Genomic DNA, 24,404 nt, shown 5'->3' on the forward strand with positions numbered 1-24,404 from the left:
AATCTCTGTGCCAAGGCTGAAGGATGCAGGATTGGATTTTTATAGTGCTGTTTTGATATTTGCTAGCTTAAAATTAGTAATGAATTACGTTAGCTAGATGCAAATGATGATGTGACTATAAAAAGAGGCACTCACCAGCAAGCTCCTACTATTACATCCAATTTCTACAGACCATTTATTCACTAGACTGCAAAATGGAGCCTTCCATATTCATTCTCAACAGACAGGCTATCGTTAACAGGCACCTGGTCTGAGCTAGTGCCGGAACTGTTGAGAATGTTCATGACAATTCACAGCAGCTACTATATATGTGTTTGCTTCAATGATATATAGCTTGTTAATGATTAAATACCCTTCCTACAACCTCTCATTGTATGTTCCAGTCACAGCACTGTGGCTTTTCCAGCAATGATGACTAAAAATATCCTCATAATTGATTTCCTAGAAGTAGACACAGTGCATTGCTTGCCTGAGGTTTCAAAGTTTGTTCATGCTCAGAGAACTCTTATTTGGAGCAATGGGGCAAAACCATACAGACAGCATCTTTAGATGCAACGCAAGTTAAATAACATCTTCAGATGCAATGCAAGCTGACTGAAAACTTTCAGGGCTTTATTTATTTATTTATTATATTTCTATACCGCCCAATAGCCGTAGCTCTCTTGAGTTTACAATGTTCATGATGAGTGCACTGCTCACTAGAATTTTTTTCTGTCTTATCCTATAGGTTTGGTACCGAACCCCTGAACTGCTTTTTAATGCCTTTAAAGGCTGTTTTGAAATTCAATAACCGCTGAACAAGAATCCACCAGAAAAGCTCAATCTACCATTTGAGGGTGGGTGTTAATCCTTATGCTACATTTTAACTACTATGTCCTACTCCGTGTGTTCAGGTGACAGCCACAGCATTGCCTTACTGGCCCCAGTCTTCCAAATTTCCTGCATAAGACTGTTGAGAAGCAGGATACTGGAAGGCAGGAGACTCCTTGAGCCAAACTAGGTGTTATCATAAGGTGATCAGGAAAGGAGAGACAAATTCACTGAGAGTTATAAAAGGAGTTTTTGAAGCACTGGGAGAGAGATCAGATGGAGAAAGACTGAAAACAAGCTAAGCACCTTCCTAGGTTATTGTTGGGAAGGGAACAGAGTTATAACTGGGAGGTAGTGGATGCCTGTACCTGTGCCCTCATATCTGATGCTGACCTCACTGTCCAGAATCATGCTGGTCATCACTGGAACTCTTCCCCTGGTAGCAGAGTGCATGTCATAAACTGGTGGCTGTACCACAGGAAACTGAATATGCTTACTTTTAAAGCAAGTGTGACGAACCTTTGGCCCTCCAGATGTTGCTGAACTACAACACCCATCAGCCCCAGTAAGCTTGGCCAATAGTCAGGGATGGTGGGAGATGTGGTTCAGCAACATCTAGAAAGCCAAAAATTCCCCACACTTGTTCTAGAAATTAGGACCCCATCTGCACAACACATTTAAAGCACCATACCACTTTAAAGGGTCATAGCTTTCCCCAGAGAATACCGGGAACTGTGGTTTGTTGAGGGTGCTGAGAGTTAGGAAACCCCTATTCCCCTCACAGAGCTACAGTTCCTTGGGAAGAGGGATTGATTGTTAAACCACTCTGGGAATATTACCTGTATTTATTTTAATTTATCTGTTTAACAGAATTTGTACACCGCTTAATTGTAAAAAAACAACACCTAAGCAGTTTACATAAAATATACATTAAAATAATCAGTAAGAGTCAGAAGTTAAAAACAAGTTGATCTAATACACATACTAAAACACATGTCAACTTTTCATATCTGGATAAGCTTGCCTAAACAAAAATGTTTTTAGCAGATACCAAAAACAGTACAGCAAAGGCCCCTGCCTAATGACAAATGGGTAGGGAGTTCCAGAGTATAGGTACTACCACACTGAAAGAGCAATTCTTTACAGATGCAGAATGGACACTGTGTGGCACTTGTAAAAAACCGATGAAAACATTCCTGCCCATGCAAGAGATAGAAAAGAGGAAAACAGTTGGTTGCAGGAGGGGAGGTGTCAGGTTGTGATTGGAAAAAATGGACTGCCTTCAAGTCGATCCCGACTTACGGCGACCCTATGAATAGAGTTTTCATGGTAAGCGGGATTCAGAGGGGGTCTACCATTGCCTCCCTCTGAGGCTAGTCCTCCCCAGCTGGCTAGGGCCTGCTCAGCTTGCCACAGCTCCACAAGCCAGCCCCTTTCTTGTCCGCAACTGCCAGTGGGGGGCAACTGGGCTCCTTGGGACTATGCAGCTTGCCCACAGCTGCACAGGTGGCAGGGCACTTAACCCTTTAGCCACTCACTGTGGGGGTGATCTTTAGCTGGCCCTTGACACCCAGGAGGCACGAGCGGGGATTTGAACTCACAGACTCTGGACTCCCAGCCAGGCTCTCCTCCCCACTGTGCTATGCCAGCTGTTCAGGTTGTGATTACTCAGTGGTAATAAAAGGCATTCTGGAATGTGTTGCCAAAAGATGTGACAATGGCCACTAGTGTACATGTCTTTAAAAGGGATTAGACAAATTCATGGAGGATGGGTCTTCCAAGGGCTACTAGTTATGACTTGTTTAATGGTCCATGATCAGAAACAGGATGCCTCTACATACCAGTGGCTGGGAAGCAACAGCAGGAGAGAGCTATTGCCTTTATAGCCTGATTGTGGGCACCCTGGAAGTATGTTATTGGACAGGGTAGGAAGCAGGATGCTGGAGCAGATGGACCTTTTGCCTGACCCAGCACGGCTTTTCTGATATGTTGGTCTCCTCCCTCTATTTAGCTAAAGCAGAGGTTTTAAAAGCACGACTCTCTGCGTGCTTAATTAAAAGTAAGTCTTGCAGATGATGTTAACTAGGCATAGGATGGAAGAAGGCAATCAATCTGACACACTATGACCCCAAAGGGAACATCCAAGGTGCCATCTGCCCATGCTCCCAATAAAAAAGGGAATTGATGGAAATCCCTGAGAGAAAATGAAACAGAAATGAAGTGTACTTTGCTTCACAGAGCCCAATTTCACATGAATCCTCCAGCGATATCATGATGAGTGGAGGACAACTCACTTCTACCCCTATTCATAAACACCAGGATCTTGCAAGAACAACCAAATAGCCAGCTATACAACATAAAACAAACCCCTATGACTCAGCCATTCAACAGGAAAAACCCTACTGCTTAGTTAAGCGTTGCTTTCTAATTCCTATGAAGACATTTGGCCACTCAGTTTGCTTGTACCAGAGTGGTAGCCATGTTAGTCTCTTGCAGCAAAAAACACCAAAAGAGTCTAATGATATCTTAAAGACTAAACATTTTATTATGGCATAAGCTTTAGTGAGCTAAAATCCACTTCATCAGATGCATTCTTAGGCTGTAAGTGCACTAGTCGCCTACAGCAAAGCATTTCCATTGGTCGCACCTGGAGGGGCAAAGGGTTGATCTGCCAATCAGCTGCAAAACGTGTTTGAAGTTGACTTTTTAAAAAAAAAATGCACTTGAGATGTTCCCCCCAGATTTTACAGTAAAAGGAAGTGAGGTTTGACTAGTGTTGTGTGCCCCCATTTTCAGAAAAGAGAGATGGAGATGCACTGGAACCGGCAGAACAGTAAGTGTGTCTCTGTCCATACATTCTGGTGTTCTGCTGAACATTTGATGAAGCCGACTCTAGTCCACAAAAGCTTCTGTGAATAAAAAGGGTTAGTTTTCAAGGTGCCCCAAGACTTTTTGTTGCTTCAGTTTGCTTCTCAGTAGCGTGTAGATTTTGGCTGCAGTTGGGTTGGGGTGGAGAACAGGAGCACTGACCGATGGAATGGGCCCACTTGTTGGTCCTTTCAATGAGGCCCTTTAAAACATTAGCACAGTTGAATATATTTTCATTTCTGTTCTCATGGAGACTAGGTCCTTTGTGGTTATGTAGACTGTGGGTAAATTACATCTTCAAAATGTAACTTGTTGCCAAGAAGTGAAAACACAGCAGTCCTAACATGGGCATGCAGAACACGGAAAGCTTCTTCTTTTCGTCCTACCATACTTTTTAGCCAAAGCATAAGAGACAGACTCTTCTTCCATAAGGGTCTGGCAGACTTTGATCCATAACAAAATCTAAATTCTATAAAAATGAAGGAACACTGAGAAAATATTGAAGTATAGTTAAAATCCTTCTGGAGTAATAAAAAATGTGATGTAAGACAAGACTGTTGTCAGTGGAGAATTCTGCCTGATTAATGAAGAGAATCAAAACTGAAGCTTGCAAATCCAACACTGAAGGAAGTGTAGTGAACTTACCATGGTTAAAGGCCACTGTAACACCGCAATTCCAAACCAGTAACTGAAAGCCGTACATACTTTTCATCCATGGAAGCTGACAGGGCCGGCCCCAGCCTGCCCTGGGATCAGGCACCCGCATACATGCACACTCCACCTACCTACCTACCTACCTATCAGGCAGGCGGAAGAGCGGGAGGTCGGGCAGGTGAGTGAGCAGGTGGGGGGCAGGACAGCAGGTGAGCGAGCAAGCAGGGTGGGTGAGCGAGTAAGCAGGGTGGGTGAGCGAGCAAGCAGGGTGGGGGAGGGCGAGGGAGCAGGGGAAGAGGGCAAGCGAGCAAGCAGGCGGGAGGGAGGGCGAGTGGGCAGTGGCAAGCGAGGGAGCAGGTGGGGGGTGGGAGAGCAGGCGAGGGAGCGATCAGGGGAGGGTGAGTGAATGAGTGGGGGGGCAGGTGAGGATGAGTGGATGGGGGATGGGCAAGCAAGGGACCGGGCGGGGGGAGGGTGAGTGGGCAGGCATGAGGGGAGCGAGCAGGCGCAGGCAGGCAGGTTGAGCGGGCGGGCAGCTCCTTCCCTGCAATCCCACTTCCCCACCATAACGAGGGGCCCTTCTGATATAACATACTTAGGAGTGTATGTTACTTACACACACAAAAAGAAAAGAAGAAAAAAAAATACCTTAGCATTTCAGAATCAAGTATGGTTTACAAGCCTAGGAACATAGGAAGCTGCATTATACTAAGTCAGACCACTGGTCCATGTAGCCCAGGATTGGGGAATCTATTTGGTCCAGTGGGACAGATCTCCTCCATCCCCTGTGGTCCTTCTTTGACAAGTGGCCCGGACCACCCACCTATCAATCATCTGATGCCATAATCTCAGGTGGTTGAGAAGGAGATTGTCCCGCCCACCTGTCAAAGTTGGTCTACAGGAGCAGGAGCAGCAGCAGCAGCAGCAGCAGCAGGAGCAGGAACTGCCCAAGCAGGATTGAACTCCCTGCACATCTACTGATGTGCAGGGAATTCAGTCCTGCTTTCTTCAGAGTTTGGGCACATCAGCCAGGTCCCAGTGGGAATTGAACCAAACAGGATCGAGCTCCCCATGCATCAGCTGATGTGTGAGGAGTTCAATCCTGCTTTCTGCAGCCGTTTATATACCTGCCCTACACCTGATGTCACCATATGATGTTAGTTATGGGGCATTTATCATAATGCCATTGTACAAATCTATAGTGAAAACACGTTTGGAATACTGTGTACCGTTTTGGTCGCCTAACCTCAAAACGGATATTGTAGAGTTGGAAAGGGTTTTAAAAAAGGGCAACCAAGATGATCAAGGGGATGGAACAACTCCCCTATGAGGAAAGTTTGCAGCATTGGGGGCTTTTTAGTTTAGAGAAAAGGTGAGTAAGAGGTGACATGATAGAATTTTATAAAATTATGAGTTGTGGATACAGAGTAGGTTTTCTCCCCCTCTCATAACACCAGAACTCCTGGACATCCAATGAAGCTGAAGCTGGAAGATTCAGGACAGATAAAAGAAAGTACTTCTTCACACTGCACACAGTTATGGAACTTGCTCCCAGAGGAGGCAGTGATGACCACCAACTTGGATGGCTTTAAAAGAGGATTAGAAAAATTCATAGAGGATAATGGAATCAAAGGCTATTAGCCATGATGGCTATGCTCTGTCTCCACAGTTGAGCCAGTATGCTTCTGAATACCAGTTGCTGAAAACTACAGGAGTGAGGGAGTGCTCTTGTGCACAGGTCCTGGTTATGGCTTCCCATGGGCATCTGGTTGGCCACTGTGAGAACAGGATGCTGGACTAGATGGCCCTCTAGCCTGATTCAGCAGACTCTTCTATGGTGTGGTTGGCTTAGGGAAAATGGCATTATGATCCAATGGGGAGACCTGGTGGGCCAAATGATTTAGTCCAGTCTATCTACAGTGAGTGACTGACAGTGATTCTCCAGAGTATCAGGCAAGAGTCCTTCCCAATCCTACCTGGAGATATCTGGGTCTGTAGTCTGTGCCTGGAATGGTCTGCAAGCAAAGCAGTTGCTCTGCCATTGATCTACTGCCATTCCCATTAGCCATATGATGCAAGGTAAGGAGGTAGGTTATGTTCCTAGGGTTGAGGCAGACAAAATATGGGAGATCTGCAATCAGATCTAATTTTTTTTAAAAAGAACACAATTTAAAGCCATCCTATTTTTATTAGAGCAGCAGCATTGAAGGGGGGGAGGGAAGGGGTGCTTAACAGCTTCTGCTTGTGCTATTTCCCAGATCTAAAACTGAAGAAACATAATTAAGTTCAAATTAAGACCTTTGAAGTCCCACTCATTTCTATCAGAGATTAACAGCACAATTCTACATTTCTGCTCAGCCCCTTTGAATTCAAAAGGATCTAAATCCTGAATCCAAGATTGCAGCCTAAGAGTCCAACAAATTTTTCTCAAAAGTTACCACAAACAGAATCACAGAAAAAGAAGTGGGACACAACCCAGTGTCCTTCCACAGAACTATAAGGATAGGATTGCCCTAAAACTGCCTGGTGATTTTTGAGATCATATGAATGATTTCTGAAAATTGAGAATTAATTGCTCCTTTTGACAAACTGAAGTTGATAGAAAAATGCAGGAAAGCTGCAGGTTGGCAGAGCTAAACTGAATATGCAATTGTAATATTACACCAGAATAATTAGAAGTGATAGGAATGCATGGAATTTGTTGCCCATGAGGATATGCACGAGCATGGACACACACACACTGAATTCAAATACCAAGGATTTTCGCAGCAAGAGTAAAATTAGTTCTAAGTGAAAATAGACATAGATGCACTCTATTATGTATAAAAATAATTGTTGTTGCCACCATTTCATAATTCAGTGCCATTACTAACATCTGTAAGAAATCTGAGACACTCTAAATCACTGTTCTTCAACATTGGGTCCCTATATGTTATTGGACTACAACTCCCATCATCCCCAGACAGCATGGTCAATGGTCAGGGACAGGGCCGGCATCAGAGGGTAGGCAGGTTGGGCCCCAGCCAAGGGACCCTCCATAGGGTGGGTGGGTAGCGCTCCTTTCCATGATCCATGGCAGCGTCGGCTCCTGACCCTGCCGCAGATCACAAGAGGGGGCACTCCCCCTACTGCCATGCAGGCCCACAATGCCCACCTGCATGCCCCACCTATCTCTCCCTTGACATAAATGCTGGTTGTGCTGCAAGCGCAAGCCTGCCATCACTCAAGATGGTGGCCGAGGTTTCCCTAATGAGTTGATGCCTCTGCTGCGCTGCCATCTTGTTTGATGGCAGGGATGCGTGCGCGTAGCACACATGCGTTCCATCAACCAAGATGGTGGCGGAATTATCAACCCCTTAGTGAAACCTCGGCTGCCATCTTCATTGATGGCAGGCTTTCAGCCACAGCGTAATTGGCATTCACCAAGGGAAAGGCAGGTAGGTGGGGCATGTGTGCGTGCATGTGGGTGCCGGGGCAGGTTGGTGTCCAAGGGCCCTGGCCTGCCTGGCGCTGGCCCTGGTCAGGGATGATGGGAGCTGTAGTTCATCAACTTCTGGGGACCCAAGGTTGAAGAATGCTGCAAGTCTAAATTATGTATCTTGCAAGCAGATTCGCCTGAGATTTAACTTGTTCCTCACAATACAATCCAGAATATTTAAGTGCAAATATCTTACACTTAGCTCTTCTTTATTTTACAGAGAAAGCCTGAATTATTGCTTCACCTTTTGCCATCATGTTGTCTATATCTGCAAAAATCATATTCTTGATGCAGTACAAATAGCCATGCGGGCTGGAGTCAATGGAAATTTTAGCTCAACATCTGCAGGACGCCAGGTTGAGGCAGACTGGCCTATACCAAAACTGTTAGCTGACTGGTAAGATTTTTTGTCTTATATATATGCATGGTGCTAGTTGCAGAACTCCAAATTCCAGTTGCAAAATGTAAGAGTGAGAAATTGTCTCTATCTATGGCCCAAAGTGGTCACCAGTGATTTCTCCTAGCACACCACATCAGTCACCAGTGCTAAATAAAAGGATGTTCAAAACATGGGGTGACTTCGTAAGGGTCACCAACATGGTGCCCATGGGTGTCAGAGTGCCTGCCAATAGCTCCTATGGCACCCTCAGAAAGTCACAGTAAATATCCTTTTAAAACTTCACAACACACAAGAAACTGCTCTTCCTGCTCAATTCCTGAGCTGTTTGAACTGGCTCATTCTCCCTTACATTGAACATGCTCCCCTAGCATTGGATGTGAGGATGGGATACACACCCTCCCATCCATTCTGAACTCAGGAGAGCAAAGAGCTTATCTCTGTGAGTTAGTGTAGCAGTAGCAGATGTAGGTGCCTTTTTCTCTGTTGATGGGGCTGCTGATAGGGCATCACACTTGGAACATTCTGTGATCCTGTCTCTTTTTCTGCTCTTTTAGATTTGGGTTCTGCTAAACCACACCCACCATGACAGCCACTGGCACTCACACCACCTTCTCAAAATTCCAAATGTGACCAATGCCCCCAAAATGTTGGTGACTCCTGACCCAGATCAACAGCTTAGATTACTGTATGCTTTAAGATGGAGCAGGGGTTTGGACTCAATGGCGTTATAGGCCCCTTCCAACTCTACTATTCTATGTATCCAGTAACAGTTCACCCCAAAGTGTAATAAATAAATGAAACAAATTACAGGCATTATGACACAGTACCATGCTTATATTATAAACCTGTTTTTAACAAAACCAAGGAATTATTCTGAATTATGAGTACATCTCACAGTAGCTGTCATAGTCACCTTCACTGTGAGGTCTCAGTACATCAAGTCCTTACAGAATGCAGTGAGGATATCTCCAGCTGTTCTGGGAAGGAGGGAAGACTCACTGTATACTGATAGCAGCAGTGCCTTTGGGACAAATATTTAGTTGTGAAATATTGGGTGGGAAGGCACAGGCTACGAACTGCAGACGTGAAGGGAATCCATCTACTTTCCTAGAGCCAAATAAGCCACTGAGAAATACACTGACAAAACAGCATGCTACAGTGACTACATCTTACTTTAATCCAAACTACTTTAATTGAAATAGACATAGTTTATAACAGCCCATCACACAAAGATATGAAATAAGATCCACAAATGTAATTGAGAGCAACCATTTTTTTAGCGTGCCTATATTTTGCTTTTAAATCAGGATGTGGCTTTCAGAAAAATTATGAAGTACAAAGTATTCTTGTCTCAGTGCAGCTCTATTCCTGTGCAACCATGTGCTCACCCAGGTTTTCCCTGAGGGGTGATCCAGTTATGTTAAGGTATTAATCTGATCCCCTGATTTGTGTATTTTGAACTTGCTTTGTGGATGTTATTACATTGTTGATTTTTATGTTGTTGACTTCCCATGGTATTTTGTCTTAATGATAGCAGCATAAGAAGTTTTGCAAATAAATGACTAAAGTAAATGTACATTAAAAACTAGCAGCTCTAGAAGGGGACACACATTCTTATCTAAATTAAGAAATTCACCCAGCCAGTTCAATGTGGTTTGATGAGTATTATAATGCAGTTAAGGCTGCACATCCGTACACATGTTAGTCATCTTCCACATAGATACCTTGCTTGCTAGATCAGGGTGTCTGTTCCTTACAGAAACTCTCTACAAAACCACTATTTGCAACATTAAATACATGAGTTCTGCTTTTTGTGTTAAACAAAGATTGTGAATTTATCCACAAAGCCAGTAAAATAGCAACAAGATATTTCCACAGTGAGAATGGGGGAGATGAAATATTCCAGTTCATAAAGAATGATAACTGACCAAATATGGTTGACAAAAACATACTAGACTATTTTTTTCACACCATCCTAAACGAAAATGAAGAGACATTTAGAAGCAGCGCTACTCAGCTCCAAAAGAACTTCTCTAACAGTCTGCTGAGAAATCCAAATCCTGAACAAAGGTCAACCCCATTCTGAGACCAAAATACAATATGCAATACAAGTAAATGTGCATGTCTCTGCTTATTTTGCTTGATTTATTTGGTTGCAAAGACCCAAATTATGTTTCAGGGAATTTAGTGACACAATAGTGACCACAGGAGCAGCTAAAAGATTTATTGAGGGCCACAAAGACTGATATCCTTGGTCACAATTGCATAGGTCTCCAAATGCCATCCATCTTCCCTCCAGATCTGATAGGCCAAAGTAGATTAAGCATAGGAATATAAGAAACCGCCATACCAAGTCAGTGTATTACACCAACCTACCCTGGAATTATCTACTCTGAGTGGCAGTGGCTCTTTAGAATCTCAGAAACAGATGTTTTCTATCATCCATCACTCGGCCCCTTTAGCTGGAGATGCTAAAGATTAAATATGGGATGCCAGGGATTGAACATGGGCAAAACATGTGCTCTACCACTGAGAATGGTCCCTCCCCATGAACAAATCTGTCCTCACTTTAATTTGCTGCAAAGGCCCAATTCACATTGAGAACGCTGCATTTGAAGAAAGGGGTTTAAGCCTTTCCCCTCTTTATCTACTACGTTAATCCTCCCTGAATTGCCATAGCACTTGAGGAAAAGGTCAACCCTTTTCCCAACACCATTCCCCATGCATAAATCTTCTTGCCCCATTAGGAAAAAACTATGCTTCTCTAATAGGCAAAGAACAGCTGGGGGAGATTTACATCAGGAAAATGGCATGAGGAAAGGGTTAATTAGTATCAGTGGACCTCCAGTTCCCTGTGGCTGCTTTTTTAAAAACAAAAATTACAAAGGGGAGATCCAATCCCCAACATCTTGCCTACTTTGGCCCAGAGTCTTTTACCAAATGCCTGCTCCAGCTTGTCTTGACACCCTTAAGTAATTGTCTCTTCCTGTTGCCAAGAACCACAAAAACAGAAACACTTTGAAGATACAAAATTCTGTGCCAGATTTCAGATTAAGCACACACAACCCTGGCTAAAAGAGTAACATTTTCTAAAGATGTCAGTTTTCAAACTCCTCATGAAGGAGGGGTTTTTTTTTTAAATCAATTGTAATTCCATGCGAAAGATAAATTTGTGAAAATCACTCCACATGGCCAATTACCTGGTTAATAATTGAGACTAAAAATGTACTTTTGTAAGACTTTCATAGAATCATAGAATAGTAGAGTAGGAAGGGGCCTACAAGGCCATTGAGTACAACCCCCTGCTCAATGCAGGAATCCAAATCAAAGCATTCCCGACAGATGGCTGTCCAGCTGCCTTTTGAATGCCACCAGTGTCGGAGAGCCCACTACTTCTCTAGGTCATTGGTTCCACTGTTGTATGGCTCTAACTGTTAGGAAGTTTTTTCTGATGTTCAGTCGAAATCTGGCTTCCTGCAACTTGAGCCCATTATTCCGTGTCCTGCACTCTGGGATGATCGAGAAGAGATCCCGGCCCTCCTCTATGTGACAACCTTTCATGTACTTGAAGAGTGCTATCATATCTCCCCTCAGTCTTCTCCATGCTAAACATGCCCAGTTCTTTCAGTCTCTCCTCATAGGGCTTTGTTTCCAGTCCCCAATCATCTTTGTTGCCCTCCTCTGAACCTGTTCCAGTTTGTCTGCATCCTTCTTGAAGTGCGGAGACCAGAACTGGACACAGTATTCAAGAAGAGACCTAACCAGGGCTGAATAGAGGGGAACTAATACTTCACGCGATTTGGAAATTATACTTTTGTCAGATAAGTATTTCCATGTCATAAATGCATGCAACAAAACAAGCTAAATAAATAATAATACATTCACCATATTGTCTAAACCAAAGTAATCAAGATTGTTAGTTTTCTCTTCCCTTTTCTCTCTGACAGGCAAATGAACGTTTCTAAATCCAAAGGTAAGATGAGAAAATGGATTCAAGCTGACTTTGTTCTGTTATGTGCAGACTGGGTTGGAATCATGCTACTCTACTCCACTAGTAACACAACCACCTATCAAGTCAATTGACTATGTACGTGGAATACTAACTTAAATTCTGCTTTCTCTTCCAACCCCAGTATGGGGAACTTGCATGAGAAAAGAACTAGACAAAAGAAGAAGAAAATTATATATACATACACAGCTCAACCTGGGGATTTCTCCTCGATTCACTCGTCTAATCGTCCTTCTTTTCCTCCAGAGTTCACTGGGATCCCTTCTGAATACTTTCCCTCGAAAGCTCATTGTGTCAGTACGGGCTCAGGCAAACAAGATATCCATGTTAGAAAAAAAATGCTCCTTTAAATGCTCCTTTAACCTTTTGGCTACCAACAGCTTCAGTGAAGTTAGCTATACTGTTTGAAGGGGAAGTATATCTAAACTCCGCTTATGCTGCATTCACAGAAACTGCATATAAAAAAACCCCAGCACCCTCAGTTATAACTCATTACTTCCTGTGAGCTGTTTAAAAGATGGTGTTTCGGTGAGCCACAAATAAAATCTAAGTAGGGATGACGCCTTAGGCACAATATTTCCCATTGCCCTTTTCACGCCCGTTCATAAGATCCAGCTTCAGTTAAGCAACTATGATATGGAAAAATGTTGTTACCATTCAGTCTCACACTACTGAATGAGTAATTTCAACCTTGGTAACTGATGAGCAAGGAAGGCCTCCCTAAGAAGATGGAGACAGTTCCTAGATGAGGTTCCAAGTTCTCTATCACCTCTTCCTCCAACTCACAACCCAGTTATGGATGACAATGATTGGACCAGGAGGTAGAAAGTGCATGAACTGTATGCTCCATTGTAGTGGACAGTTGTCAATGAGAGTCAAAACACATGTGCACCATTTTTTTTAAAATACAAATTGCTTCTGGGGGAAGGGGTTGCTGATAATTTACAGGACCAGAGCAGATATGGAGAGGGAATTAACCCTTTCCTCCCTTGCTGAAGCTCTGAGGAAAATCCATCTTCTGAATGAAGAAATATCCATTAGGGACAATGGGGGTTCCCCCCACATACACCCAAAGTTTTGAGGTTCAGAACCTTGCAAGGAAGGTGCACTCTCTGATTTGAAAATGTATACCACAAATACTCTGGTGACTGATTTAGGGGGGGAAATCCACTCTGCACATTTTCAGAGGTAATTTTTGTTCATGGTTTGCATATTACAAAGCTGAGCCCTGGCACTGAAAGTGATTGCCACGATGCTGCTCTGAATCTGGAGTGCACAATGTTATGCAACACTGCAGTAAGTCTATGTGCAACATCATGCTGGCACTAGAGCAATGTTAGTTTCCATTTTGTCAATTCTCACTTAATTTGCTATAGCAAAAGATGCTTTATAATGTTGCACCTGTGACAGGAGTTGGACTAGATGACCTTAAAGGTCACTTCCAACTCTTATCATTCTATGTGAATTATATTGGTTGCCTGCTGGGTCCTTGTAACCTAGAATAAGAACATGAGAAGAGCCTGCTGGATCAGGCCAGTGGCTCATCTAGTCCAGCATCACAGCAGCCAACCTGATGCCTATGGGAAGCCTACAAGCAGGACCTGAGTGTAACAGCATTCTCCCCTCCTGCTGGTAACTGGTAACTTTAACTGCATGACAGCTTCAGAGCAGCTCAGTGGTAGGGCATCTGCCTTGCATGCAAATGGTCCCAAGTTCAGTCCTCAGCATCTCCTGAAACCCTGGAGAGCCAATACTAGCCAGTGTAGACTAGAAGGACCAGTGGTTTGAACTCAGTATAAGGCAGCTTCCTATGTTTCTACATATACTCTTATGTGTTTATTCCAGTGAACTGACAAATCTGGGGCTTAGGTCCACCATTCTGATCGTGACAGCCATCCAGCTCCAAGGTAGTAGTGAAGGTGGAACTAACCACAGGATAAGATGACCATACCATACCAATATCGCCTAAATAGCACATAGGTTAGGCCGGAATTTCCTGCCATCTTGGAGTGTCAGTGAACATGGCAAGCCCTTCACACTACATGTTAATCAAAAAGGTTTCTTTATAACAGGGCATAAAGCAGTAGATGATATCAGAAACTTCTTCTGGGACATAGACATTATGAGACATTTTAAAAGACCTCCTGGCCTCAAGTACCCAATTATGTGGATGTCATTTCACATGGGATGGGATGAAGAGCAAGATCAAACAGGTGCATCTTCATTCTACTTATCTTGGTAGTCATCCATGAAAATAGATGGGCAAAAAAGCCCAGGAACTCCAAATCCAGCAATTCTCAGGTACAACAGTGTACATGTGGGAAACAAGCTTTGTTTGTTTGTCAGAAAGAATGGTAGCTATTTTGGTTCTGTCTGCATTCTGCTTAAACAATGCATGCTTTGAATCTGCTCCGATCACTCCACAGTGAACCTCCCTCCCTCATGCTTCTATCAAGCTGGTTTTGATCAGAGTCCCTTAAAAAAAAAAAAAGAACTGTCAATAGTTTTATTTTAAAATTTCATTACTGTGTGCAAATCTTTTAAACAAATATCTTCCATTTGTCAAAAAATCATCCTTTTCGAAGCATAATTACGTAAATAAACTAATTAGCATATTCAGAACAAATCTGGACTATTTTCTTACCAGCAAGTCAAACTTTTAATAACATTATCTAGTTTTCTTAACAAGCTTCACCTTATTCAAAGAATTATAGAGCAGGGAAAGTAATCTAGGTATCTAATCCAAGTCTCCGTTCAATGCAACTCTGACATCCCTGACAATGTTTATCCAGCCTCTGCTTATATACCTCAGATTATTGCAATGTGCTCTATGTGTGGCTAACCTTGCACCTGATCTGGAAGCTCCAGCTAGTGCAAAATGCAGTGGCTAGACTGTTGATGGGGGACAGACTACTGCCAGCATATAACTATGGTGCTTAAAAGCTCACACTGCCTGCCCATATGTTACAAGGCTCTTAACAACTTGACTCCAGGATACCTTCTGGAACACCTGATCCCTTGCATCCCAGCCCAATTCCCGTGGGGGAGTCTCTGTTGGTGGTCCCCAAGAGCTCAGATCCACAGCTTGCAACTACTAGAAACTGTCCATTTATTGTTGTGGGCCCAAGCCTGTAGAGCATCATCCCTCCTTGCTGAACTACAAGTATATGACAAAGACTTTCTTATGCCAGCAGGCATTTTAAGTTAGTGTTTAGTTTTATGATGACTTTTTATTGTTTTATTCTCTGTAAGGTCCATTTTTTATTTACATTGCTTAGATGTACAATGCTAATGATTTAAGTGGTATATAAATGCCATAAATAAATAAGAGCTGACCATCTTCCAAGGCAGTCCATTCCACTGACAAACAGCAATTACCATTAAAAAGTTTCTTCTAATGTTTAGCTGAAATTCACTTCACTGCAATTTCCCCATATTGATTGTAGAGGAAGAGAGAACAAGTCTGCTTCACCATCTCCATTAAGCTCTTTGGGTATTTGAAGGCCACTCTCATCTAACCTCAGTCTTCTCTTCTCCATGCTAAACATATCCATATTTCAACCACTCCTCATAGGATTTAGGTTACAGTCATCCTTCCCATCTCTGGACACACTCCAGTTTGCCTGAGTCTAGTTGATTGAAATTTAGCTTATGCACAGTATGTGTCATTTGTCATGTGTTTTATGTGTCATAGAACTTGAGGCCTATAATCCTATGCAAGTGCTATGATTACAGTGCTTTAAATGTACGCTGTGGATATGATCCAGAAATTGAAGGATTAGAAGAAGTCTTCTGAAATTCAGCAGTAATCACACATGCTGCATTCACAGTGGGCATCCCCAATATATATGAAATAAAATAACCAAAACAGCCTATTTAGAAAAGTATAGGATCATATAATTGGAAGGGACTTCAAAAGTCATCTAGTCAAAATCCCTTCTATTTTTATTATTTATTTCTTTTAAAAGATTTATACATTGCTTAACATTTTTAAAACTAAACAAAGCAGTTCAAAGCAGGAACCCAACACACAATAACAAATCAATATAAATTACAATATAATTTTACATAAAAACAGTGAAGTCACAGCCACCATTCCTGTCAGGTGACCTTCTAGATTCTACCTAAAACCCTCTATTTTCTAAGGCAGTCTGTGCCACTGTTGAACAGCTCATGCTGCCAGGAAGGTCTTTCTAACATCTGGGTCACATCCACACCATAGTGTTACAGGACTAGGAGTTCGGTATGTAAGATGCCTTTGGATCCCCTCCAATACTGTGACTCTGTAACACTGGGATTTGTAAGGCTGTAAGATTGGGATTTCTAGCAGAAGGAATCTGCTGAACTAGCCAAACCAATTCCTTTGTAAGATAATGGGTCTAGCCAAGTCTGTGAAGTGCCACCATTAACTTCTTCAAGAGCAGGAACAAAAGGCCCGAGATGCTCTTTCCAGGAGGTAGCTTCTCCCCCCCCCCAAAAAAAAATCTGGCTGTGGTCAGGAGGTAGCCTGTGTCTGTGTGTATTTTACTCTGGTCTGGAGCTGGAAAGAGACATAAATAAGTTTCACTTCTCTTGTGTCCTGAATCCCAAGCTATAGCTTTGGGGAGCCTCCCTAGAAATCTAATGGGAAGGAAGATCTGTTGGAATGTTAATGCTATGAGCCACTTCAATCTCGTGCTCATGTTGTGCAAATAAAGTCATTTATCCTATAGACACTACAGTCTCTGCTGATCTTCATTCCAAGGAAACCAAGCCCTCGTTAAGCACTAGAACTCCTGGAGTCTCTCACCACTTGAAGACTGGGGTGTGCACAACAATACATTTAAAGCCTTTAAAGCACATGGCTTCCCCAAAGAATCCTGGGAACTGTAACTAGAATTCCCACACCTTTAGCAAATTACAATGCCTAGGATTCTTTGGGGGAAGCCATGTGTTTTAAATGTATGATACGAATGTGACCTTCATCAAACTTTCCTTTCTTGTCATTACCCACCCTGCTGGAACAACAGCAAACACTGACTAGACATAAGCATACAGCCAGGGAACTGGTACTCTGTTAAATCCCAGGTCTGGACCAGAAGCTTTATTATAGCTCTTTGGGTTTATAATACATATAAGCAAATGATTAAACATATAAAAAGTTTGAAATACCTAACATCACAACTGGGAAACAGGAGAGGGAAGATGTGGAAGGGAAAGGGGGGGAAGTATGTGCTAGGGAGGAAAGGAACATGCTAAAGAAAAGTAAGGCAGAGGTAGTTTGTCTTAGGTCATAAGAATGTAAGAAGAGCCCTGCTAGACAGCCTAAGCCCTATTTTGTCCAGCGTCATATTTCTCATTATGGCCAACCAGCATTCATGTTTTTGTGTTCATGTCATTTTTTTGAGGGGGGGTTGCAAGTATCATCAGGCAATACATGAAAAGACAGGAGGTGGTGTATGGCTTCATTTTGCAATTATAAATTACTTTTTCCCTAAGTGCAAGGACAGAAATGTCCTCAAATCTATCAGTCAAATTTAGGTGTAAGTGAACATTTCCAAGTTTCTCATCAATGAAGCATGCCTTGACATGGCAACATCCCCAAATGTTAAAGGTAAAGGAAAAGGTGTCCCCGCACTTGTAGTGTGAGTTGTTTCCGACTCTTAGGGTTACTAGGCAGACCGTATATATGGGGTGGGATTGCCAGTTCCTTCCCCGGCCTTTCTTTACCCCCCAGCATATGCTGGGTACTCATTTTACTGACCACGGATGGATGGAAGGCTGAGTGGACCTCGACCCCTTTTACTGGAGATTTGACTTCCTCCTTTCTTTGGAATCGAACTCCGGCCGTGAGCAGAGCTTCGGCTGCGTTACCGCCGCTTACCACTCTGCGCCACATGTTAAGCTCCACAATTTTGTTTCAAGGATAAAGGCAATCCTTCTACATACTTCTGTATGAGGGTTGTATTACTGGGCAGGACCAGGTCATGTGAATTAAGGTGCCCCATTCAGTGTCACTTCTCCAACAGATAGCTGTGGTTCTCATGCCCTTTTGGTACAGCCTGGATGGAATCCTGTAAACCTCCAAACAACTTTTACAGGGATTATCCTTAACCTAACATTGAGGATAGATTAATGAGAAATGAAATTGCAGTTGAAAATGATCAAAGAGGAGGGCTGGGATCAAACAGTAGGGTGGAGGGTCTTTGATACTTACCTTACTTTTCAGGTGGCCAGGTGATGTTTGTGAGTGCCCTCTTTCATTCTACAAATCACCTCACCAGTGGCGTGCACTCTACAGACTTTCTGGGTGTCTAAGCTTCAATTAAAGCCCAGGGTAACTCCTCCCATGGGGCATTTTTAAATCAGGGAGCACAGGCAGTTTGGTGACTGCAGAGTGCTGGAGAAATGTTTACAGAAGCAGACAGACACCATCACAATGATGAGGTAAGCTCAAAACCCAGGACTCACCAAAATTCTAAAGAAATTCTAAAGTGCTCAACAAATGAGGCTGGAAAATGGAAACCTGTTTTGCAAAGGAATAAAACTTTTGAGAAACTGGAGGACATATTTTAGTACAGCACTACTGGAACCAATGAGGTTTTAGATTTGGGCCTTTCCTGGGAGAGAATTCCAGTCACAGTACCTAACACGGGTCCTCATTCACTTCTCCAAATGAAGGAAGATTTGATCAGGGCTTTGGCTACTCTGTACACTGTTTCCCAAGATGTGTTATTTATTTATTCAGTTAATAGATCTATTAAAAAAAAAAAAACCTTTCAGGATAAATTATCATTCCAAGGCAGTTTACAATAGTCGGTAAAACAATATAATCAGTTTACACAAAAACAACATTAAAACAACAAATAAATCAGCTAAAACAATCAGAAAAAAATAATCGGCAGCAGATAAAGCATTTATTTAAAAAAACCTGCACCATAAATCATCCAAATAGAGTAAAATATTTTAGAACCAGTATAAATTAGAGAGATATGTCTGCAGTTGTTGCATTTAATGTGATCTTTGACTGGTTGAGGATTACTGACATGTGTGGTTTGCAATTGTTGCTTCTCCCACCCTCCACCCCCCAATCTGTTAGGCCTTTATATCTCATATCCAATTGTAGAATCAATAGTTTACTGTTCATTTCATAGCATTCTGCTACAAAATAGCCTGGCCCAGTACTTCACAGTCTGGAAAATGCTTTAGTCTTTTTTCAGTTTTCAATTTCCCTTATTTGCAGTGGACTGTGATGCACCTGCATTTGAGGCTCCAGCAACCATGGAAGCTGAACCCTGTGCAAAAAAGCACCAGTGGCTTCTTGTGCTGATTCTCCTTCAGGGGTGTACAGTTTTGAAGGAACAGGCTTGTGCTGAGATGGAACTTGCTTTAATTTATGAACCAATAGCCATCAATCACAATCTTGCTCTTTCCAATACACTTGATATCAGAAATGAGGCAGGTATTCTAGCAGTGGGAGGAGCTTAATATGCAAATTCCCCATGCTTGATAGGGTGGCTCCATTTTAAGTTGAATCAAACTTTGACTTCAGCGAGACTTGAAATGGGGCTTGCATTCCACCTGAACTGCTCCTCTGCCCTTTGCCACCAGTCCCCACCATTTCCCAGTGGGAAACAAGTATTGGGGGGAAGGAGTGGCAGATGCCAGGGCTACTCTGTGAGCCATTTCCTGCTGGAGATCATAGGGCTTGACTACAAATGCAACCCCATGATTCTATGCAGGAAATGATGAAGAAAGTAATTTACAACCAAGGAGAGGTGACCAGTGCCACCCTTTCGTAACAAATAACATGTTCCACGCATCATTTCCTGTTATGCTTAATGGGGCTTGCACTAAAGCTGCTGATTTCTGGTCGAGAGCATCTCTTGCTGCCAAGGTGAGACCTGAGCTCTTGAGTTGCTCTCCTGTTTCCCACTGCTTGTTGTCCTCTCCCCATTCCCCACAAGGTCTCCTCCTAGTTGAGCTACTCAAAATGACAAAGGTATAGAGCAGCCTTTCCCAACCAGTGTGCCTCCAGATGTTGCTGACTACAATCCCCATCTTTCCTGAACATTGGCAATGCTGGCTGAGGCTGATGGGAGTTGTGGTCCAACAACATCTGGAGGCACACTGGTTGGGAAAGGCTGGCACAGAGGCTATAGTCTCTGAAGAGGCTTCCCAGCTAACCCTGCCCTGAAGGATTACAGTAATTAGATACTAGGCTATCAATGAATTTACTCTGATTCTCTCACAAGCTATATATGGCAAAGGACATTGCTGATGCTATGGAGGTTCTGGTACTGTCCAAACATCTACGGAATTGCTGAAAGCAAGAGTAATCTTCAGCAACAGCCACTGCAATTCCTCTTCAGCCAGCTTGTCTACATCTCCCATCCACCAGAAACCAGAATTTGTAAGCAGCAGCACTGCCAGATCATACCTATATATTTCTGGATTCACATGCCACATCTTCCAAATAGCTATTTCAAGTGAGCTCAAATACTACCTTAGGACTTCTAGCATTGTCAGCACTGCAAACACACACACAGTGTTATTTTTCCAAACCCCCTATGACATCACTGAGGATACTGGGTCAAAATGTTTGTGCTTCTGGTGCATATATAACCTGGCTACCTAGCTAATTAGTACATTCAACAGGTATCTAGTACAGATCCCAGCAAGAAAACATTAAGCACGGTAATTTGGTAACATTGTTGTAAAGTGTGGAATGTGACTTTTCCAGAGACGAGTTTGAAATATTTTCATGCACATTACCTAGCCTATCTCAGTTCATCTATTTCAACTATTAGTCAAGTTGCTTGCTTTCAAAATTCAATGAGCTATCACATATGTGAGCCAATTCCGAAACTAGGTGTGAGCAGTGCAGCTGACTACTGAATGGGCAGAGTTGTGGGCAGCCTGGGCAAGCTCAACCCACTTTGGTGCCTCTCCATAAAATACAAGCCTAGAGTGAGAAACCAGAATGAAGTCAGCACTGGGCTCCTTCTGGGAAGAAGGGTGGGATATAAATTTAATTAACCGATGATATTATTATTATTATTATTTAATAATAATAATAACAATAATGCTTCCAGGACCCCTCTTTGTTGTGAGGTTTTGGAAGTGAGCTGTGTTTGGGCCCTGGGTGAGAGCCAGGAGGCAGAGAGGAAAGGTGTGTCAGGAGGAGAACAAACTGATATTTGTTTAAATTTGTAATTTCTATTAATGTAACATTTGTCTATGTAACATTGTGTAACATTTGTTGTTCAAGTTGTCTGTTGGTCTTGTTTCAATTTTCTGGAAACTGCATAAAGATATTTTTATATATTAAGTGATACAGAAATGTCTAAAGTAATAAATAAATAAATAGTTTTCCCTTGAATAACATTATGCTCCCATCTAATTGTTGCCAACAGTCAGTCATTACGGGTAGTTCTTCAGGGACAGGATAATAATAGCTTCCTTCCTTCTGTCCAAAAGATTTTCACTGCAAAGGAGCTTATCAAGCAGAAGTTGAAGACCAAAACTCTTCCTGATGCCTGTGCTTCCAGAGAGAGGATGGCAATTTATTTTGCACATGTCACTCACAGTTTGGGCAACTAATGCATTTTTCCCCTTGATGGAAGTATAGCTTGATCCCCTAGATGCTTTGGTTTTGATCAAGTAATTTTGTGCCCTTTTAGTCTCATGTTTATCCAAATATCTGTTTTGAATTCTGCTCCTTTGTCTCTCAAAACAGGTGAAATAAATCTCCCATTGCTTTTAAAAGACAGCACTTCAGATTCTTAATTGAATTGGGCTTTGCTTCTACTCATGACAACCATCTCTCCTTCCATTCTGCTGTGAAAACAGGACGTGTTCTGTAATTGCTTGATCAGCTACTAGCTAATTAATTTGGGAAGTATTTGGTTGAAACATTTTGCTCAGGGAATATGGGAGCTCACTTGGGTCTTCATGCATCAATACTGAGCAAGTTGTGCAATCTCACTTTTGCAAACTTTATTCATGAACTAAGCACTCCCTTTATCTTCAATTCAGAGCTTGGAAAAGTTACTTTTTTGAACTACAACTCCCATCACCCCAATCCAGTAGCCATGCTGCCTGGGGCTGATGGGAGTTGTAGTTCAAAAAAAGTAACTTTTCCAAGCTCTGCTTCAATTCTTAGTTGTATGGCACAGGTGTAAGAGATTGTGTTTGAGTGTTTAACACCTACACAAAGGTAGTCAATAGCTTGTCCCTCAATAAAGCTGCAACTTCTGCATAGCTTCCAAGTTCCTTTCCAATTAATTTTCGTGCCAAAAAAGTTTTTTTGTGCCAATTACTCAGCTATTTTTGATGATCCTGAGGTTTTATTCAAGATAACACATCCATTGCAGGAAGATGTTATTCCTAGCACTTAAATCATGAAGTGTTAGGGCTGGGGAATTGCAACTAACACTCCCATTGCTATTGTGAACACAAGATTCACATCATTCCTAGTGATGTGAAATGCAAAATTCCTAATGATGGCCAACAAATTCTTCCCCCTGTATTCATGTCATTTTGTGTACCTTTTGCAATTTTTATCTAATGGTATTTTCCTAATCTTTAAAGCTATACACTCCTTCCCCATAGTAATCTATAGGAGTAGTTTCCTAGTGCAGTTTAAACAAACCAAACCATATAACACATGCTGAACACCAGCCAAACTAATCCCTCTTTTATGTTATAAAAAGCAAAACAAAGTAGAACTTGGATCTACTTTCACACTTGTAGCATTATGCTGGTGTGTGTGTGTGTGTGTTTTAATGTCTAATCAAATCCACTTTCCTGATTTAGATAGCTACATAGCAGCAGCTGCTCCTGTTACCAATGCTATAAACCCAAACATCACAAAGCGACCCTACTGCTTTTTATTGTTCCCATGCTGTAAGGAACTATCTCTTAGAGGTGCAACTTGTGTTTGTGATGAGCATGTAAACTTGTGAGAGAACACAGAACTCTTCAGTTTATCAGTGGGATTTCACTCGGCAGGGATCCTGCACCTTTAATAGCAGCAGAGGGGATTTCAGCAGATACAGAAATTTCATCTTCTACAAAGCTATTAAAGGTGCAGGACTCCTATCCAGGTTGCATCTGGCTACCCTGGTTAGGCTTAATTTGATTACAGGTTGTTTCAGAATAATACATGGAATCCCCATGAATGCAGATAGCTTCAGGATTTCACATAAGACAGCTGCATGACACTTGTGGCTACAAACAGTCAATCACAGGCTATTCAAAGGGTAACAATAATTTACACAATGAGCCTCCTGGCCATTGTTAATATACTATGCATTAGATAAAGGAAAACAAAACAAAAACCAATTATTATCAGAATAGGACATATACACACATAAAGAAATGAGTGAGAAGACTAAATTAACATCTAAGGATAACAAAGAGAACATAATTGAATCCAGCAAACATTTTCGGGAAGGTAATAATGAAGAGAAAATGCGAACAAGTAGGCCGTAAAAACAAAAAGGCATTTGTCTCTGGGGCACATTCATTTGTATCTCACATACAATTTATATTGGAAATGTGAGAAAAGGCCACATCATCACTGATGCCATTCTAGTGTTCCACACAAAGCAATTTTCTCTCTCATTATAACCAATCAAGCTCTCTAAATCTTTCTTAACAAACATAAAAAGCCCAAGCCTCCTACATAAAGACAATGAATATACTAGGAAGATGAACAGGCCCTAAGATTCACCTTATGTGTGTATTTGTGCTTTTTAAAAATTCCTATTTGTTAAAAAAAAATCCAGTTTGAGTCTCTCTATGCTCTATCTATCTGCTAATTTGGGTTCTGAGCCACTCTGTATAAAAAGAAGCTCTTTGTCCCCATTCACTCTTACGGCGAATCTAAGATCAGCCTATAGCTTTTTTCCCTTTTAGCTGAAGCAGATGAAATTTGCAGGCACAGGAGCCCCTCCAGAGCGGATTATGCCTACTAGATTACAGCTCTTGGGGGCTTTGTGGGAGAAATGAAAGGGATTCACTTTCCTCCATACTAGGGCAATACCTTTATTAGCAAGCTAAACCTCGAAAATCCATATTGGTCTCACATTTATGGAAGGGGGATGGTGGTTTGCCTTTGGCTCTTTCTTATTTTAACATAATGAAGAGGTGGCCAAATGGTGTGTATTCTAGTGTGTACATTTTTAAAAACATTAGCAGCT

At 42.2% G+C, this 24,404-nt stretch overlaps 1 protein-coding gene across 11 annotated transcripts in view; it reads right to left on the reverse strand.

Moving 5' to 3' along the window:
* Positions 1 to 24,404, reverse strand: part of DOCK10 (dedicator of cytokinesis 10) — a 280,049-nt gene that overhangs the window by 171,879 nt on the left and 83,766 nt on the right. For 2 of the 11 annotated variants that reach the window (XM_061636813.1, XM_061636812.1), the window contains exon 1: positions 12,405 to 12,629. The exons of 8 other annotated variants lie outside the window; for them this stretch is intronic. In XM_061636813.1, the coding sequence (XP_061492797.1) occupies positions 12,405 to 12,509 (105 nt within the window). In that variant the 5' untranslated portion in view covers positions 12,510 to 12,629. Of the gene's footprint in view, positions 1 to 12,404; positions 12,630 to 24,404 lie in introns of those variants that run through there. One more of the 11 variants, XM_061636816.1, reaches the window with a different exon arrangement.

This window comes from Rhineura floridana, chromosome 7 (assembly GCF_030035675.1).
Source record: "Rhineura floridana isolate rRhiFlo1 chromosome 7, rRhiFlo1.hap2, whole genome shotgun sequence".
Lineage (NCBI taxonomy): Eukaryota > Metazoa > Chordata > Lepidosauria > Squamata > Rhineuridae > Rhineura > Rhineura floridana.